This window comes from Merops nubicus, unplaced genomic scaffold (assembly GCF_000691845.1).
Source record: "Merops nubicus isolate BGI_N331 unplaced genomic scaffold, ASM69184v1 scaffold25338, whole genome shotgun sequence".
In the NCBI taxonomy this organism is placed as follows: Eukaryota; Metazoa; Chordata; class Aves; order Coraciiformes; family Meropidae; genus Merops; species Merops nubicus.
The window spans coordinates 5,253-25,888 of record NW_008626763.1 but is presented as its reverse complement, the minus strand read 5'-3'; the positions used below and the strand labels follow the sequence as shown (position 1 = coordinate 25,888).

General features: G+C 37.2%; 1 protein-coding gene across 1 annotated transcript in view; it reads left to right on the top strand.

Annotated features, from left to right (window-relative positions):
• LOC103778532 (integrin alpha-V-like) overlaps positions 1–20,636 on the top strand; it is a gene marked incomplete at its 5' end in the record, with an annotated part of 37,505 nt that overhangs the window by 11,935 nt on the left and 4,934 nt on the right. Inside the window, 21 exon segments of the mRNA XM_008946122.1 lie at positions 86–177; positions 630–744; positions 1,988–2,049; positions 3,390–3,435; positions 4,949–5,074; positions 5,784–5,828; positions 6,013–6,056; positions 6,144–6,200; positions 6,665–6,717; positions 7,117–7,319; positions 9,416–9,607; positions 9,720–9,765; positions 10,323–10,424; positions 11,160–11,218; positions 12,249–12,403; positions 13,935–14,072; positions 14,757–14,824; positions 15,979–16,126; positions 17,282–17,374; positions 18,423–18,502; positions 20,184–20,264. Coding sequence (XP_008944370.1) covers positions 86–177; positions 630–744; positions 1,988–2,049; positions 3,390–3,435; positions 4,949–5,074; positions 5,784–5,828; positions 6,013–6,056; positions 6,144–6,200; positions 6,665–6,717; positions 7,117–7,319; positions 9,416–9,607; positions 9,720–9,765; positions 10,323–10,424; positions 11,160–11,218; positions 12,249–12,403; positions 13,935–14,072; positions 14,757–14,824; positions 15,979–16,126; positions 17,282–17,374; positions 18,423–18,502; positions 20,184–20,264 — 2,005 coding nt within the window.

Below are 20,636 nucleotides of genomic sequence, written 5' to 3'. Positions count from 1 at the left end.
TTAAAACCAATTGTTTAGCTTTTTTTATTTGTTTTTACTGTACAGTTTCCTGTGAAATTATGCTTCTTTTTTATTTTCTTCGTAGGCAACAGAGATTTTGCTCCTGATGATCCACTGGAATTTAAGTCTCATCAGTGGTTTGGAGCCTCTGTGAGATCGAAAAATGATAAAATTCTGGTAGGTTTTTTTATGCCCTTCAAATGTCTCAGTACTGAAAAAAATATGAAAAGATCTGGATAACTCAGAATTTGAACGGATTCACACTAATCAGCATGACTTGTATTTTTTTTCAGAGTTTACTGACTGGCCTTTTCTTAACTCTTTGTAAGCAAGGTTGTAGCATTTTTGTCTGATTTTGACGAAAGCAGTAGAATTGGTTTGCTGAAGTTAATGTGTTAAAATCTTGGTGAACTCCTTAAAACAGTTGCTTTAAGAAAATATTATTTATAAAATTCTTGCAGTAAAACAGCTATTTCTAAAAATACAAACTGGTGATACTTTTGCCCTATGTCTGGTACTATAAACCTTCTCTAATAACACATGGTACATCTGCCAAGCTTTTCTTTTAGTTACTATTTGGTAGAAAATTGGAATTCCATTGTATTATACTCCCATGTATTCTTTTTTAGGCCTGTGCCCCACTGTACCACTGGAGGACTGAAACAAAACAAGAGAGAGAGCCTGTGGGAACTTGTTACCTGCTTGCTGGATCTAAATCTGTGGAATATGCACCCTGCAGGTCAAGTAAGTGTACAGCAGTTTGTTGATTTTCTGTTTGGAATTTCTCATGTCGTATTCTTTGTGCATTGGAAGTGGGATGCTTTACAGGTTTTTCCCCTTTCCATATATAGCCCCATAAGGATTAGAAAAAAATCCAAGGTAGATGCAGACATGGATAGTTGATGTTCAGAATGCAGACCTTGCTTCCTCTGCTGTAGGTCAGAGGAAAATCTTGGATCATTGGCATTGAGGACTTCAGTCTTTGACAGGACCACTTCTGTAGTAATCACTAGAGCAAAATTACATAGCAAGTGCTTTTTTAAAGACCACCTGTAGAGTTTCTGAAGTTATTCAAGTAATTTAAAGAGAGAGCTCATTTTAGAAAACAAGGTTTTGCACAAGTAGGTTCTGATTTCCATGTATGCATACATACATAGTGATTAATTTTTTAAATTATATTTACTGTTGAACATTTTGAGTCTTATTTTCCAAACTCTTTGCATCCATATTGTGTAGTTGAGTTGTAGATTATTCAGATGCTTATAATCTCTTTTGAAATATAAAGTCTTAAAAGTTGAGCATTCTAGCTAGGAATTTTTTTTTTTTTTTTAATTTCCTGAAAATCAGTGGTGGATAGAAGGAATGAATCCAGTGTGGTCCAACAGAAAAAGTTAAGTCACCGTATATTAAACTAAATCATGGCAGTTAATTAGTCACACTTCCAGATAAGGGGTTCTCAACATTTCTACTCTGGAGGTGTATAATTGTAAGATTAACTCAGCTATAACAGTTCTTTCTGGGATGGGTTTCACTTTTTTTAGAGATTTTTTTTTTTTCTTTTGTTTTAAGCCAGTACTTGAAACAACTTAGAGTGATATATCTTTCAGACTTTTATTCCATGCCAAAAGAAAAACCTTATTCCCTATTTTCCAGATAACCTGAATAAAAATTGCAAATAGTTTTCCCCAAAATTTTTGAAGATTAAATACAAAGGAATGTGGAGCTGCTGTTTACTTAGACTGGGTTAGGCTAGAACATACGTTAACATTGTATCTATGTTAGGCCAGCCCTGAAGTTGTTACAGCATTTGGTTGTGAGTTGTTAATAAAAGGAAAATATTGTTTTAGAAGAAAAAAAATTGCAAGGTTCAAGTTCTGGAATGCAAGGTTTGTTAGGAAGAAGCATTAGAAAGTACTCACAGAATCATCCAATGTAGAACTGATAATATTTATTCATTTTTGTGTCTCTTTTCTGATCTTTTTTGTAGCCACTATTGATGCAGATGGACAGGGATTCTGTCAAGGTGGATTTAGCATTGACTTTACAAAGGTGTGTGATTCTTTCTCAGTTCCTGCAAGTCAGCAGACATTTGTGAGCTAACGACAGCCCTGATACAGACCACATACAAACACAGCTACAGCAAAAGTAAATGTAAACTGCCATTCCTGGGGAGAAAACCACAACCAAACACATCCTTGTAAATAAACAAGAATAACTTGAGACCACTCCAGTGTTCTAAACCTAGAAGAATTAACTTGCTGGTGAACAATGTTCTTGTGAATTATGTTTTATTTTTCATGCCAGCTAGCAGAAGCAGACTTTTTCTTTTTTGCTGTCTTGGGTTTCCCCTATTTTTATATTCTCCTTGCGTTTTATAGTGCTTTGATTTTTTTTTTAATTTTGTAAAATTCACAATTACCTTTTAAATCCAAGAACAATAAAACTGCACAAATCTGAGAACTTTTTTTTTTTTTTTTATATTGTTTAGCATATTCTGGACAGGTTAAGACCATGAAAGTCCTGTTTGTGATGTGGCAATTATTTTTGTTCTTCACCTTGTATGATTGGGTCATATTCCTTCACTCTGCCCCTGGACACCCTTGTTTTTCCTTCAGAGGGAACTGTGCAAAGTGCAACATAGGACTGTGTTTGAGCTACTTTGCCTGTACCCCTCAGGCTTAGTGTGCAGATTCTAGCCCCAGTTAAAACCAACCCTGGGCTCTAATCCAAAACCCTGGTTGAGTGGGCAAGCCTGGGTATAAGGTATCTCCAAATCTCTGACCTACATTATTCTGAATATGGGCATTTTTAAGATTAAAACCTGAATAAGTGGCTTAATTATGCAGCAAAGCCTATGGCCCAGTACTTACAGAGCAAATTCCCAGCACTGGGACAGCTGTTGTGGTTAAAGTTTCATAAAATGGTTTGTGGATTGCAGTTGCACCAAGGAGTATGGAGTGGGGAATTGCATCATAGCTTTTCTGAATTAAACTGTTCTAAAGGGAAGTTGCAGAAAGTAGCAGGGGCAGAAGATGAAACTAGTTTTCTGTACTGGCCTCTTATGGCCTTGTAGCAGTCTTAAAGTTTTCTCCTAATATAATTTCTGTGGTCTTGCATTTATGTGGGTCGAAGTGTCGAGTACAATAAAAGCAGAATTCTATCTAGAATTTTTTATGGGGTGAAAAAGAAAAGGAATCCACCAAAAGCACATTGGTTTTTGTTGTTGCTTTTTACAAGATGCATTTTTAATTAGTCATCCAAAAAAATAAAAGGTATTTGGGTCAGTGAAGCTACAGTGATAAACATGCATGCGATTACTTCCCATAAACACAGGACTTGTCCTCTTGTCTTTAGATGTGCTTAAGTTGTTTTTTCTTTTCCCTTCCAAGGGAGACAGAGTGCTACTTGGAGGACCTGGAAGTTTTTACTGGCAAGGTGAGACACAATTTAGGTCACAGAGAAGCTGACCTCTTCGACTCTTGTCTTTATCCTCTTAGTTATTTGTATCCACACTCCTCCCACCACTGTCAAAATCTTTGTCAGTAAGAAAACTGACAGAAATTATTTTTCTTCATCCTTGAAAATATTTCCTGAATAATCTAGGCAACCACAGATTAAAATTGAAGTAATTGTATAGATATGTCTTTTGTCTTTTAAATAACTATGATACTTTTAAAGGCATTTTGAGAGGAATGTGGCATTTGTTTCCACCAGCAGGATGTTTCCTTTAGGATATTTTGCTTGTTTTTTCAAAATCTACATGTTTTGTAATTTCTGACACACATACAAAGCATGTATTTTTAATGAGAGATGTACCCTGCAAACTGAACTATTCTTATTTTCTTTTGATGACCAAGATGTGTTGTGTTTGCTCTATATGTATGTGTTTGTGCCATGGTGCACGTTTTACCCCTCTGCTGTTTTCACAGAACATTACATGTTTATATTGCTAGTGAGGGCTTTGGTCAGAATTTCTTTGCAGGTTCATTCAGCATTTAGCTATAGCCCTCTGTTCAGAAGTTGGTGCTGCTGCAATCAGGACATAGCTGCCAGACTCTGCTGGTTGGTTTTATAATGTAAATACTGAAGTTTATGAAAGATGTTCTGCATCATGCCAGCCTACATGAAGATGCAGTAGCACAGGAGGCTTGTTTCCAGTTCTGTGTTTTAAACTGAGGACAAAATTGAATGATTGAAGCTGAAGTGCAGATATGATATAATATAGATCATGTTTGTGTATTAATTTTACTGGGGTTTTTTTTTGTGAAAGTGATGCATCATCTGCTGACACAACCTTACTCCGTACTACTTCTACAAAAAAAATCTCAGCTCTGAATAAAGACAATAGTATGCTTTTAAAAACTAGATTTTCACCCAACATTTTTATTGCACAATCTGAGATGAAGTTTTCCCTGTGCTCTATACATATATGAATCTATATGTGAAGTAATTGCTCTTCTGAAAAAAAAAATAGTGATTCAAGATTCAATTTAAAATGAAAGAAAAGAATGTGATGAAGTCACTCCCTTGTGGCTACTGAGGGAAGACAGGATGTGGCCATACACTGGGCTCATCTTATCAGCTTCTTGGCTGCCATGCTAAGCTCTCAAGTTACGGTTTTGACACAAGGAGCAATGATTCAGCTCTGCAATACCATAAGCATATGCTTACTGGTACCATTTGAGTCCTGGTTTACATACAGGAGCAGCTTCTCTTTTTGGTGAGAGCTCTTTGTGTGCTTTTGAATAAATATGTACATAAATCTTTCAAGTAGGATCCAAGTTTTCATTTATATCCTTTCTAGGGCTGCTGCTGTTGGCTATTTTCTGTCCAGTATTGTGGAAGAGTTGTTGCTTTAGAAGCAAGCACTCTGTACATGAGTCCTCTTGCTTATTGAATGATTGCACACATTTTATTTGCTGTTTTAAGCTGTTTTTTTTCTCTTTAGGACAACTTATTTCTGATCGAGTGACAGAGATTGTGGCTAAATATGACTCCAGAGTCTACAGTACGAAGTATGATGACCAGTTAGCAACCAGACCTGCCAGTGCTGCTTTTGATGACAGCTACTTGGGTGAGTTGTTTGAAAAGGAAGAAAACCTACCTGTACTTGGAAAAACTCACTTTGTACTCTTTGTATTTAAAGCTAAATCACACTAGTAATAATTCAGCATTTGACAAATAACTAAAGAGCTAAATATCTCAAAATTCATTAATTTGTTTATGATGGAAGCTTAGTTATCTTGCCATAGGCTTGCTTTAGAAAGCACCTGATGACAAAATAAATGGAAATATTCCCGTGAATTCTTGTGCTCTGATTCAGGCCAAATATGGGAATGGCCGAGGTATGATTTTTATGTGAGAAGTTAGTCATATGCCTGTTTTTTGGGGGGAAAGCAGCTGTTTTTAAATAATCTATTGAAATAAAATAAAGGTGTGAGAGAAGCATGTTTAGGAAGAGTCCCTTGGAGGAGTAGGAAATAATCATATAGCTTCATGGGTGTCTAATCAGGTTCACAAAACAGCAAGCATAGACCAAGACAGTTCCTGTGAGGATGATTTTAAAATTTTCAACCACTGATCTCAGATTCATGGGTGCTGATGAATTACAGTCTACTCAGGTAGTTGTTCATAGTCTAAGCTACTTAGAAGCAATATTAATTCCACTGAATTTTACAGTGACACAAGAGGACTGTGCATAGAGACCTATGAGCTGTGTAAAGAGAGATTAAAGGTTTGATAATTTTTTTTTAAGTGATTTACTAATATTGTCTATTGATCAGGTTATTCGGTGGCTGTTGGAGACTTCAATGGTGATGGCATAGAAGGTAAGACCTTTGCTTCAGTAAAACAAAAATACATTAACAGGCTGGGAGGTCTTTCAAAGAAATGGTATAGAACAAATGATACAGTGTCCATGAAAATGCATAAAGTAACGAGCTGCTCTGTTCCAGTGAAGTCAGTATGTTTTGGGACCTGAATGTCATGTGGGTGTCTTCCTTTGTATTTCAGACTTTATATCAGGAGTCCCAAGAGCAGCAAGAACTCTGGGCATGGTAGGAAATTTGAAACATTAAATTTTACAATAAATAAAACAGATTAATATTGTTGCTGTGCTGTAATGTGCATTTCTTCATGTGCAGGTGTCTATTTACAATGGGAAAAACATGTCTTCCATGTACAACTTCACTGGAGAGCAGGTATGTAGCTTTATTCAGTGTGGGGGGTGACCAGGTGGCTATTCCTATAGAAATGGCATACTGAGACAGTATTTAAGGTACTAGAACATATCCTGTATGTTGGTAGCTTATGTGCAAAAGAAAGATTACCAGGTATGTAGGAATCCTAAAAGTATGTGTTCTGCAAATTCCTGTTTTGTAGTACTACTTAGAAAAAAAATCTTATTTTAAATGAAGGAAATGCTGCCTATTTTGAGAACTGGGAAGGAAGACAGGATTATGAAATGGGGGGTGGGGAAGGTAACTGATCAGTTTACTTCCTAACAGTAAGGAAGGGAAAGAAAGATATCAGGAGAGAGGAGACAAAGAAAAAAATGTGGTATATGTTATCATCTCGCTAACATCTTCTCTATACAGTGCTGCATAAGCTTGTCTGTGTGTCTGTCACTACAACTCATCAGTTTGGTCTGAACTTTGTTTTCCAGATGGCTGCCTATTTTGGGTATTCAGTGGCTGCCACAGATATCAATGGGGACGAGTAAGTGCCCTCTTCTCCCCACTGCCACCCAACTTGTTTCAGGAAATACAAAAAGAAGCTTTTTAAAATAGACTTTCCAATATAGATTTCTGTCCTCATTATGACTTAGCGTGTATCTGCACCACACACTTTCTTGGTAGCACTCAACATTTCTTTCAACAATTGTAGATTTGCTTTTGTATTTATTTACATAAATACACATGTGGGTATTCACATGCTTTAGATGCATTAAATTCTGCTACGTTTGTGCTTTGTTGATAAATATTTGCCTTCGACTGCAATTTAAAGATAACTTTCATTTATATTGACTTCAGTGCTGAGTGAATCCTATGCATGCTTAAGAGAATGAAAATGAGTTTTCATACTGTTACTGAAGAACCTTATCCTTCTTTGGTCCAGTTACACAGATTTGTTTATTGGAGCCCCTCTTTTCATGGATCGAGGTTCTGATGGAAAACTTCAAGAGGTTGGCCAGGTTTCCATTTGCCTTCAACGAGCCTCTGGAGGGTTTCAGATCACAAAGCTGAATGGTTTTGAGATATTTGCAAGATTCAGCAGTTCTATTGCACCTCTGGGGGATCTAGATCAGGATGGCTTCAATGGTAGGATCTCATTTATTGATCAATACTTTCCATTTGTAGATGAAATCTAGACAGCACACGGCATGTGGATTGTGCACACAAACATTAGGCACTCTAACCATGACTGAAAGTTGGACACCAAGGTCTAGACTCCTTTCGATGCTTGTATGCTACTCCCAGGAATGCTAACAGGAGTTACATGTATGCATCGAGCAGAGACTATACCATTCAAACTACAGCATGGATTATTGTAGCTGTTCCACTGATCAGTATATTACTTTCTAAGTGACAAGTACAGCTGAAACTTCAAAGTATCTGACTCTCCACTGTGACTTGTTAGGATATTTTCGATATAACTTTCCTGTTTCCATTGCTTAGAGCCAGTTTTCCTCTCCAGAAACACAATGATGAATGAACAGAAGGTTTTGTTTCAGAAAGCTGATGAAAGATGTTCTGATAGAAGAGATTTTCCTGAGAAAAGTCTAGTTTGTTGTTGTTTTTTTTTTACCAAAATGGAAAAGTCTGGTGAAAACATCCCATAACAACTACAACCAACTGTACCAAGAGCTGCGTGTCTTAAGCAAGTATTTGGATGAGAATTCCGAGCCTGATACACCTGAAGCTGTGGACTCTCAAACCCATTGCCAGTGCTTCTTGTTACTTTCACATAGGAATGGAGAGCAATGAAACAGAGGAGAGTCTCATAGTTCTGGGATGGAGACTCCGGGAATCCTAGGGAGCACACTTTGTTTTGTAAGCCATACTCCAGTGTTTCCTAAAGAGTGGGATTAATCCGAGTTCCAGAAAAAAATCCTGAGTTTTGTTTTTCCTATTTTATGTGCAAGTTAAGTATTTTCTGAAAGATCAGAAATTATAAAGTCTAATATTTTAAATTCCCAGGTAGCTCTAATTTATTTTAAAAATGAAATTATAAAATGATTGAATAGTTTGGGTTGGAAGGGACCCTTTTTAGTGGCTAATAGCATACAGGATTTGTGTGAAGATGCAATATCACACAGCTGTTTGCAGAAGATGTCAGAAAGGCTACAGCTGATAGCCAAAAATCTGCTCACTTGATGACATTGTCCAAAAAAGTGTTGATTACATCATATTTCATTCTGAAATACACAGTAGGTGAGAAAAATCATAGCAAAAGCTGCATCTTTTCAATTACTTTGCCATTATTTAGGGTTTTCTTTTTTTTTTTTCCTGCTGTTTCTTTTTGGGAGTGTTAATTAAAATGCTTTCCACACAGTATGGTGCAAGATAGGAATTTCTCCTGTTTTCATAGAGTTTGTAAAGATAAGTCAAAAATAGAAAATGGTAAACTTCTGAGTCCTTGTTCTTTTCATGAAACTGTCTCAAATTTAAGGAAAGAGGAGGGAGTAATGTAATTACTGTTTATAGTGTTTCACATTTGGTCATGGAGCTGACTGCAAAAATGCTGAATTTTGATCATATGTACACTTCTAAAGCTACCCTTACAGATAGTCTAATCATTTTGTTTATTAGATTTTATTAGTCATTGATAATGTGTACTTTTAAACTTATTAAGCTTTAAGAGATAGCATAATTGCACTAACTGAAAGTTCTCCATAAAACATATTGCCAGGCCATGATTGGAATAGACTGGAATTTGATATTTATTCTTTTGGCCTGATTTAAATTTTCCAAAATTATTAAAATGTCACACCCTTTGGAGGAAAATGAGTGTGTTAATGAAACGGGCAGATAGTCCCACTTAGTTTTGTGATCTGATGCCAACAGTGACTAATTCTGGGTGTTCAGTACTCCCAAAAGCATCTCAAATCCATATGATTTGGCTGTAAGTTGGTTACTGAAGTGAGAAAGTGTTTGCACAACTAGTCTTTTTCTCTCCCTCCACCCCATACAAGTCAATGATATAAGTTCTTGTTAAACATACTTTCTGGAAAAATGAGCATCCAATGGAGAAAAAAAAGGAAGGTACTTTATGAGCAATTTAAAGGCCAGCTGCATTTCCTCCCTACTGAAACACGTTGAAACTGTAACGTCAGAGACTACAGATTGATGTAAGCACAGGTACGTTCACCTAGTTTATGTCTGGAGATGCTGATGGTTGTTCCTTTGGTTTACAGACATTGCAGTTGCTGCACCATATGGTGGAGAGGATAAGAGAGGACTTGTCTATATCTACAATGGAAGAGCAAATGGTTTGAATTCAGTCCCATCTCAGATTCTGGAAGGGCAGTGGGCTGCTCGCACTATGCCACCCAGTTTTGGGTACTCGCTGAAAGGAGCCACTGATGTGGACAAAAATGGATATCCAGGTCCTTTGCTCTCAATGTCACTTTAGAATAACTTCATAGTAGCCCCACCTCTGACTAACAGCATGCTTTAAAAATTAAACTGTAATGTGTTATGTTTCTCCTCTCCTCCTAGACCTGATCGTTGGAGCCTTTGGTGTTGACACAGCTGTGCTGTACAGGTGAGTGTCCCTCTGTGCTTTCACATACGGGCAAGCAGGATGAAACCTCAGCAGCATTCTTGAGTTACCAAAGCAAGCAGGATCAGGAAGTCTGAAATTCTGCCAATCCACCTTCCAAACTAATGGAGGTAAAAAAAGGTTACACTGCTGTTATCACTGAGGAAATCTACTGTTTGCTGTAGGAGAAAACATAAACCATCTCTCCTCAAGGCTGAGTGAGAGTTTTCTAGCTTCTGACACATCAGGTGCTGCTAGCTATTGCACTGCAATCCCAATATTCTCATCCAAACTTGCTCATTTGGGGAAGATACTGTGTTTGTCTGTGCTAGAAATAGGCAGGACTTCCTCTTAAAGGAATTGTCCATGCTCTGCCCCTGATGGTAATGGAAGGGCTCAGAAAAGCTTCCTGCTTTTCCCTAATCTACTCAGTGATTACTTGTTCTTCTTGGTTTCATGAAATATAGTCTAAATGTGTACATGCATATTTCACAATGTAATGGGGAGGGTACTGTCTAAGGTAGTGTTGAATACTGTTCAAAAGGATGTCTTCTTTGCAGGGCTAGACCAGTTATTAGAGTAAATGCTGCCCTGGAAGTTAATCCAACCATTCTAAACCCAGAAAACAAAGCCTGTTCACTGTCAGATGTGAAAGTTTCATGGTAAGCAGGGTATCTTTGTTTCCCTTTAAGGGGAGGGACATTTTTTGGTTTTATTTTCATAAGCTTTCAATTTTGAAAGGCTTCAGGAATTCTAGTCAGATAATTAAAAAAGGCAATTAAGCACAGATTTTTATGAAAGAACAGATGATACAAAGTAAGAACTCTTTGATAATAGTAGGAAGACCAACATTGTCTTCAACAGGTGCTAGACTGCCTCCTAAGTTAGATCCTACCTGCAAAGATTGCCAGTTGCCTCTGTTGAACACAGTATAATCTTCCCAAGATGGTAATGAATCAGACAGCTTTTGTGATGTTTCTACCCATGAACTTACTTTTTAGATGGGCTTTTGGAAAACTCTTGGGAAATTTTCTGCTCTGCAAACTGGTTTTGGTTCTTATTTCTGGACTATTATCCAAGTCTACTTTTTATTTCTAATGCTAACTTCCTTTTCAACTCAGTATACCAGTTCCTTCTAGCTTTAAAAATAAGGAAGCCACATTTGATTTCAGCAGTAAATACTCCACAGGTGACTATTCCTACATGCATCAAGACCCAAAGGTTTTGCAGTGCTTGCATTGCTGTCTTACAGTTTCCCTCCCATCAGCAGAAAAAAGGTTTTGGGAGTGAGCTAGAGTCTCAGAAGGAATACTTTGTAACTGTGAAAAACAGTAAAGAATTTGAGAAGAACATTAAAGAAGTGTGTGAAATTAATATTTTGTTTTCCTCCAAAACAGCTTCAAAGTAAAGTTCTGCTTAAAAGCGGATGGCAAAGGAAAGCTCCCTAATTCACTCAGTAAGTTCTGCTAGTTTAAAAACTTTCAATTCTTTTCATATTGTTTGCAGACTTGAGCACTGGTCATTGTTCCTTTTCATTGTTGAAACCATTGACGACCCTTTACAGCACAATCCTAACAGTTCAGTAACCATACACCTCTGTATGACTGTCTTCAGCAGGTGTTTTGCTGAAGTTATGTTAAAGTTGGTGGGATTTGAGCACACTTGGCACTTCAAGCACATGCTTAACCACTTGGTGGAACTAGTGTTGGAACATCCTTTGTATTTTACAGAATTGAGATCAGCTCTTGTTCAGGGGAGTTTTAGACAAGAATATTCAAGTATGTGCATTGTTAGTCCTGAAATACATAGACAAGCCACAAGAGACCTCACATTTCTGTTAAAAACAGGGCCTTCTGATTGATATCACTGATTTTTTCATCAGATTCCCTGGATCAGAATCAGGAAAAGATTGTTTCAAATGGGTTTTTAAGCTGTCTCTGAGAGATTTTGTAGTGTGGCAGACAGCTTGCTAGGTCAGGTTTTGTCTTTTGATTATAAAAGCCTTTGCTTATTTTCTATATGGCATATTAAGAGGTGATATAATTTGGGAAGATTAAGTATAAATAACTGTTAGGTATATTAAACTTCATTATCTTTATCAAGTATTTGAAGTAATTATCATTATTTAACTGCACTGCTCATCTAAGTGTTATGAGCAGACTTCCTTTAGAACCTTGCTGGGGAAAAAATTTCTAACTTTTGTTCTGCCAGTTCTATAGCAATTGTAAATTAAAAATTTATCAGGTTTCCAGTTTTTAAGAAAAAGGCAGAGTCCAATTCAGGAAAACAGCAGGGCTTGTTAGTTACTGTTTTGAGAACCAATGCAGTTAACAGGTTATATGCAGAAAGAACTGGAAGCTTCAAAAGTTTGAAGTACTAGGTTTTCATTGCAGCTGAAATCAGCATTGGGTTCCATTTCTGATGGGAATCTGCATTGTGTTTAATTGCATGAAACATCCCTAACCTATACACTTTGGATTGGACAGATTTCCAAGTGGAGCTGCTGTTGGATAAGCTTAAGCAGAAAGGAGCTATAAGGAGAGCTCTCTTTCTCCACAGCAAACAGCCTAGCCACTCTAAGAACATGACTATTACAAAGGGGGGCAAGATGAATTGTGAAGAACTTGATGCCTTTTTGAGGGTAAGTAGCCATTTACGTTTTAGGCAAATAATTTTTGGTGTGTTGTCTATTACAAGTTTCTTGTGTAAAAGTAGAAAAAAAAAGAAATACTGGAGAAACTTCATCCATGCCTGATGGATATACCTAAAATTATGAAAACCATTTGTGTCCTGGGTTATCACTGCTGTCAGAGGATGAAGGATGGATATTATTGTGACCAAGGTCCTGGTCACTAAATGGATTGGAAATTTAATTCTGAGCTTTGTTATGGACTTCTTGGACAATACATCTAGGCACAGAATTAGTTATAATTTCCAAGGAACATGAAAGTGAATAAACATAAATTCTGCTTCTACTTTGGAGGTGGAGTAATAAAGAAAAAATACAGATCTGCAACTAAAAAGTAAATATCAACAAATAACAGGAGACAAAAGGTCAAAATATTAGGTTTGCTTTTTCTCAGTCTTTGTTTTAGTCCCCACAAATGTGGACAGATGCTAACAAAAAAAGTGTATCTCAGTAGGTGAAACACTGGCTGAAATAAGGAAAGACATGTGCAAGTGTAGCTGTGTAAGTTAGATGCAGCTCAGATTTATCTCTGAGTACTTGTAAGTGAAACATACACAATACTTACTCCCCCCTTCAAAAAACAAACAAACAAACAATAAAAATACTTATAATCATTAAGGATTCATGGAGAGTAGGTAATACCTTTCTTTGGCTGGCATTGTGAGTGGGATATGTATGGAAATAGACATCCCACATCTCAGTGTTAGAAAAGCTTTAACACTTTTAACACATTCTCCTACACAAAGTAGTGACACATGACCTGTATCTAATTACCTTAAATTGGATGCAGAACCAGTTGACAACTGTTCTTAATAGGATTCAGCCCACAGAAGATTACTTCTGAAGTAAAATCTTACAATGATTCAGCAGTTTTCACGATTCTCAGAGATGAGTATAACAAAGCAGAGTTTACACTGATAAAATCTGTGACATATTTTTTAAGTCCTCTAAAAGGCAGGATCAACATTTGATAAACAGAATGATTTGAAATGAACAATATGAAAGTCAGCAACTCAAAGCACCAAATAATAGTTTTAGGAAGGAAAAAAATCACAAGTCCAAATCCAAGTATCTGTGGTAGATTTTAGAAGCATGCTGAATTTTTTCCATCAGGAAGGAGAGGAATTGTGTAGCCCTTTAGGCTCCTTGCTATTACAGTTCCATCACGTAGCACTTTTCTCTGCCCGGTTTTCCATTTGTAAAACAGGCACATTACTACTAAAATTGTCCATCCTCAAAGTTTACACTGCAGGTTTCCTGAGAGAAAGGTTTTTCTAGAGAGAGATTTTGTAGTTTGAAAAGAGTTCAGAAGTTTTAATGTTGTTTTGTCTGCCTCATTCCTACTACAACATGAACAATAAATTAAAATACTGCTCAGTATTGCTCTTGGGATGACTGTCACCCACAGATATTTTTGAAGGATATTTTTTTTGTTGTGTTCTTCACAAGTTTTAATTGTGATTTGAATCTTTGGTTTCCTCAGGATGAATCTGAATTCAGAGACAAACTAACTCCCATTACTATTTTTATGGAATATCGTCTGGATTACAGAACAGCTGCAGATGCAACAGGATTGCACCCTATCCTCAACCAGTTCACTCCTGCCAATATGAGCAGACAGGTATCCTCACACAGCCTGTGATGAGAGGTTCCAGAACATATTTTTGACTTTCATTACGTTTGTTCACTTTAGGACTTCTGACAAATTAAGATGCCACAATATACATCTCGGCTGTAGTCTTTGAATAATGGAAATATTGATGGTTATTGTACATTTGTCTTATCTTTTTTCCTTTCCTCCATGTAAAATCTCTGTTTTGACATTTATTCCTTAGTGCTGGACTTCCTTTTCACAGATACTAATTAGCAGTTTTCTGGAGATAGTGTGGAAGGTGTTAGTCTTGAGGGACTGGAGTGTTTCATCTCTTGCTCATTCTATGCTGCTCATGTTTATCCCTATAGTTCTCTTAAGTTAGTTTTTCTATTTCTGCCCTTGATACAAATTGTTACACTTGTTTGTAAAGAGGACAGTGGAGATGCAACTCAAGATGCACAGGTTAGTAAAAGTGTGGAAAGAGGATGAAAATTGGTAGACATCAGTCCTAGGATTGCAGTGTGGCAGGATAAGGCATAGTGCCCTCCATATATAAAAACTTACTCATTCTCTTCTAAACTGATGAGATGAAGATATCTCATAACCAGCTAATTAGGAAACATTTTTTGATGGTGCAACAGTATTATTGGAAATGTATGTTAGAACAGATGCAGGAATTATTACAACTATATGTGTTTGATTTTTGCATAGGCACATATTCTGCTGGACTGTGGTGATGATAATATCTGCAAACCAAAGCTGGAGGTTTCAGTAGAAAGGTAAATGAGAAAAATACTACAGGGGAAAGTAACTTCCCTACTTGAATTCTAAAATTCAAGACTTTCTAACGCTTTTGTTAAAAAGTTGTATTGAAATAAATGGGACTCCTCAATGTAGACAATCTAAACTCTTGCTTATTTGTTTTAAGGAAAACCCATTTTCTGTTTTGTAACCTGATGTCTTCAGCATTTAATACGGGGAGAGCACACACCCACCACCCTGGCCCCCACTCTAAGTACACAGCATTTATCTGTGTATTTGTGAAGCTGGACGTGCATGGCAAGCACCAAGCAGTCTCAGCTGCAGTGGTACCACTGTGCTGTTACTTAGTACTAGACAGACCCCTGAAGATGTGGACAGGCATGATTTCATCCAGCAAGCTGTGAAGTAGGCTCTGTTGTCACACATGAAAAAATTGTTGATAATAGCTTTTATTAACCTGGAAAAAAAAAAAAAGATTTAATTCATAATTCCTTCATGAGTTTGGGATTTTGTGCTCTGTATGCCCGAAAGGCATTCTTACTGTTATCTCTACTCATAAATGTAATTTTTTTTTTTTAAATGCCCTTAGTGCAGAGCTCTAGCACATACACACGTTCACACAGTTCCCAAGCATACTAATTCATGGAAATCCTTCAGAAACATTTTAGATCAGTGCAAGTACAGTTAGCTTTTCTTGTAACTGGTGAAATGAAAAGACACTATTTGGAAAGATATTCTTTTTGTATCTGGAACAAACGTGTTACAAAGGTCTTGGCTGTATTCTACAGTTGAGCCTTCCATGAAGTTTTGTTAAAAATGTATGCTTGTACCTCTGCTAAGTAGGTGTGTCATTAAAAATGTACACAGTGATTTAGCTGTTCCTAATTGCTAGTTGTTAAAAGAAGGTGTCAGTGATTTTATAGTGTAAGGTAAATTTTATAAAAAAAAATTCTTCCAAAACAGCATCTAATATTCGCTCAATATTTGTGATTATAGACTTTTTGTTTTCAACAGTGTAGAGCTCTCCTGTTATTGCTGAACCGTAGGCACTGCCTCTAAACTTCTCTCATGTCTTTTTCCAGTTTCAGAATGTCTCATTTCTGTAAGTTCAACCAGTTCAATATGCTTTAAAACCTGAATGCAGAGCTCGTTTTTATACTGTTTTTTTCAGTGACCAGAAGCAGATCTATATCGGTGACGACAATCCCTTGACACTAATTGTCAGTGCTCAGAATCAAGGAGAAGGAGCCTATGAAGCAGAACTCTTTGTCATCGTTCCGCCCCAAGCAGATTTCATCGGTGTCGTTCGGAACAACGAGGTAGAATTCCAACACTCTTGATTCTTTGGGTAGTCACATCTCAGGTGCTGCTGTGGAAGTCTGTGGGAGAGGATCCATCAGTGGTGTTTTTTATGCTTAAGTCTTAAAGCAAAGCACCAAAGAAATGGTATGGTTCTTTCAAGCCCTTGGCTGGACAGTTGCAGTTTTAAGAGCCCACTGCTAGCAACAAAGAATCATCTGTGTGATGGAGCTTGACACACTGAGTTTATCTGCTAAAAGTCTTGATTTGAACAGTGCCCTTATTAGGTTATTTAAATTTAGACTTGCATGTCATGTGCTAGGTAAAGAGCTGGGCATCTGCGAGACAATGTGATGTTGGGTGTTACTGTTCTCTTCCACCTAAGCACGTACAAAGTATCAGGTGTCAGTTACCCTGACTACACAGAATGTTAAAATTTATTTCCTGACTTACCCTTGCATTATAAAATTTCTGTATAACTTCTGTTACTTTGAAGATGCCTGGGCATAGTCAGAATTTTGATTTAGCCCATTATAACTATATATAAGTAATATACTTCCAGACTTTCTTCATCCTTGTTTTTATTCTGTGTAATCTATGATCATTAAGTGTATCTGTGAAGTTGCAGAATGTAAAGGGAAAAGTGTTTTCCCCCTATACCAAAGGATTCCAAATTTGATACCACATCCTTCATACATGTTGGGCCATGTCTTTGTTTTGGTTCTCCCGTTTACCTCAGCTACTCTAGAGCTTTGTAATGAGGCTTTACCCAAAGTCTGAACTAGTAAGTGTTCAAGTTATTTTGCCTCCTAATCTTTATTTCCCAATGGAGAGTTTGCCTAGTTGCTAAAGTTTCTTCGCATAGGTTCTAAAGAATCAAGTGGAGAAGTGCTTTAGGTCACAAAAATCATCAGTGCTACCCACTATGGGAGTGTTGAACTTCTCTTTTTATAAACATGGAAAGAGCATCTATCTCTTATCAAAAATATTTTCTCCATGAAGACTTTCATACTCAAATTGTGTTTCATTTTAGTTCATGACTACATTAGGACTAAGAAATTACATTAAAATCAACACAGCACATCTAGAACTTTTCTGCAGACTGTTGTTCAGATGACTGGATGTAGAGAATGACATTGCTTAATAGAATGATATTTCTTCCTGGTGTATTGCAGGCTTTAGCAAGACTGTCATGTGCATTTAAAACAGAGAATCAGACTCGCACGGTAGTCTGTGACCTGGGAAACCCCATGAAAGCAGGAACTAAGGTAAGGTTTGCTCCAGCGGGTGCCTGGTACCTCAAACAGGAGTACACCTGGCATTTTTCTTAATGACAGTAGTGTTTGGGCAGGATGTTGAGTCACAAGAATTTCGGATTACATCTAGTTAACATTTAGCTGCCCACATGTTTTGTTAGATCAGTGGTAATTGGTTTCAACTTTTTGGCTAAATTAAAGGCTGAAAGGATTATTCAGGATTTTTACGATGCAATTTAAAAGGAGCGATAAGTTACACAGTGGATTTAATGAACTCTGCTCCCTCATGAGTTTGTCTTTAGATTTATCTGATGTGTATTTTTTGGTATATAATAAATAGCTAGATCATAATGCACCTTTCTCTTTGTAGAAACCTAATAGTGCTGCTCTATTCTGCCTAGTTTTGTGAAGTTTGAGAGTTTTCTGAGACCTCTGCACTTCCACCAAATGCAGCAGAAATCAGAAGAATTTAAAAAAAAACTATTACTGGGACCTGGCAGATATTAAGCTGATATGACATAATAAATCTTATTTTCTGAGAAAATGAAGTGAAATCAGTCACAATTGTAAACACTTTGATGGTACTTTCCTTCCAAGAAATGTTTCATATAGATGAATAAATACTTTTTACAAAGTCTTTCAAAGTATATGAAGCTGAACTGTACTGATGTTGAGGCAACTCTCATGCACTAACTTAGAAACAAACCGTAGGAACTGAATTTAGAATCATTAAAGCATGCCCTGTACTTCAGAATACAGTACAATTTGCAACACAAAGGGAGGATCAAGTTCAGTGTGAAAATGGCTGAAGCAGGAGGGCCAAGTGTGCTGTAAGCCTTAGATTTCTGTTTTGTGGCAGTGATCCATTGGCTGAGATCTACAGAGGGCACACTACATTTCTAGTCTTGAACTGGACAAGTTTTATCTGGCAATTCTCTGTGTGTTCTCTTATGACCACAAGCCTCAAGCAATTTTGTTGTAGTACAGTAGTATTAAGAAGCTTTTAATCGTGTATTTTATTGTCTTCCACTGAACAATGCTGATTTTTTCTTTTCTAAAGCTATTGGCTGGCCTGCGCTTCAGCGTCCACCAGCAGTCTGAGATGGACACCTCTGTGAAGTTTGACTTGCAGATCCGAAGGTAAGGAAATCTGTGTGTAGGTTCCCTCACCTGGTGGATAACACATGGAGTAAACAGACTGTAAACTGAGCAGTTAGTTTCACTCTGGACTAATTGTCTTGTCCTTGCCTTGTAATTGCTTAAAAAAATAAATGCATCTTTTTTAATTAATTTTGTTTCTAAAATAGGAGAAAAAAGTAAGAAAGGACAGTTTTCTCTTTGAATGCAGTTTCTTTTGCTTACAGCTTTCAGACAGGCCATGGCACAAGTGAAATTCTAGTAACAAGGAGCAAAAGCATTTGAAGTGTTTCAAGAAGTACTTTGTATTGTTGTATGTTTGTACCATTGTGGTCTCCTGACACTTGCATAGTACCACAGAATGACCTGTGCCTTTGTTTTTGTGGCCCTGTTTTAAAATTGATGTTTGAACTCTGAATTCCTTCTGATGTAGAGCCAGAATTTCAAATTTTACCTATTTTGAGGATGAGAGGTGTAAGTCTTTCAGAAACAGCAGTGCATGTGATGCCCTGAGCAGAAGCAACATGCAGTGAACCATTTGAAGTGTTTTAAAGTAGCCAGCATGAGAGAGTCTAAAAATTAAATGGAACAAAACAGTACTGTTCCTGTTAACTATCTAAATCTGAATTTATACCTACTGGAGGTGAATTTAAGATTTGGAGATATGATCAATAGGAATCTCTTTACCCAACACAGTTTTATGTTGCTCAGTAGACAGTACAAATACAGCTGCTTTTTATTCCACATGATGGGCCAAACCCCTTTTTTCCCCCCTTCCATTTAAGGGCTTCATCTTTTTTAAAATGCAGTGAATAAATTATTCCTGTTCACATATGCATTTTTAATTCTACAAGAGTTAAATAAGTTTAAACCTGCCATTCTATTTTAATGATGCAGTGGTTTGCCATTCTGATCAAAGGCCTTGGCAGCATTAAATATCTTTTTGATCTCACATTGCTGTCTGTTCCTCTTCTCCATCAGCCAGTAAGCTGTGCCAGTGGCTTGTGACTCCAGTTCTTCTCTGCAGAAAGTGATGTTCTCTGGGGTGTCTGTTGTCCTCCTTAGGCCAACAGTAGTCACTAACTGCCATTCACTGGGAGAAAAAACAGTCAATGAGATTGCTTAAGTCATGCTTCTCTTCTGATGGAAGAGAAAGGAAGTTCCTGTAAGATTTTACACCTTACATGGAATGAATTCCTCTACATGACTTTGGAATGCAAACACAGTGATGCAACTGAACATGGTAATCAGTCCATAGGGAACAGGCATTACCAAGGTGTTATCTTGAAGAGGTACTTGCCTGCTTTCTGAGGCCAAGCTCCTGAGGAAAACAGATGTCCTCAAGTGTAACTTCAGGCTCTGCTAGCTATATAGGTGATGTCCCACAGCACTGGCATTTGAAACGTCTCATATGGGGCAGCTAAGGGACAAGCCAGCGTTAGCTGTGTCCCCTCTATCACCTGCTACTTGAGGTACCTCCAAACTGCACTCAAAGTGGGACTGTCAGGCATTTCAATGAGAACTTGCTGGAACCTTCTCCTTAGTTTTTAGTAATTGTGCTTTCCTACAGTGGCTGGGGAGCTGTGTTATGATGTTACATACAATTACTTTAAGGTTTGGTTTTGGGGTTTTTTTGATACTTAGTTTATTTCATGTAGGAAGTTAACTTTTATTTTCTCTGCAGTTCCAACTTGTATGACAATCTGAGTCCAGTAGCATTCTATCAGGTTGACCTTGCTATTTCAGCAGCTGTTGAAATTAGAGGGTAAGCATTGATACTATTTTCAAAAGTCTTTCTTAAATGAACTTCACATGTTTGCCTTTTTATATTCAATGAACACAAGTCTGCATGACTTTTCAGGAAGCCTTTAGGGTATTTTTCATCATAAACAAAATATTGTTCTCTTTAGCCACCCTTTGGACTTTCAGATCTTAAGTAATTCTAAAGCATTACAAAATGAACTGCAAAAAGCAATATTGTGCCTCTACTACTGAAGGGTTTTTAGAAGAAAGAAAAAAAAAAATTCCCCCCCATTTTTTCAGTTGCGTATATTTCTCCAGGTCACTTTCCTCCTTCACAAGCTGACTGGGTTTTCATCCAAGAACCCCTGAAACCTTTTCTAAAGCCAGCTGAAAA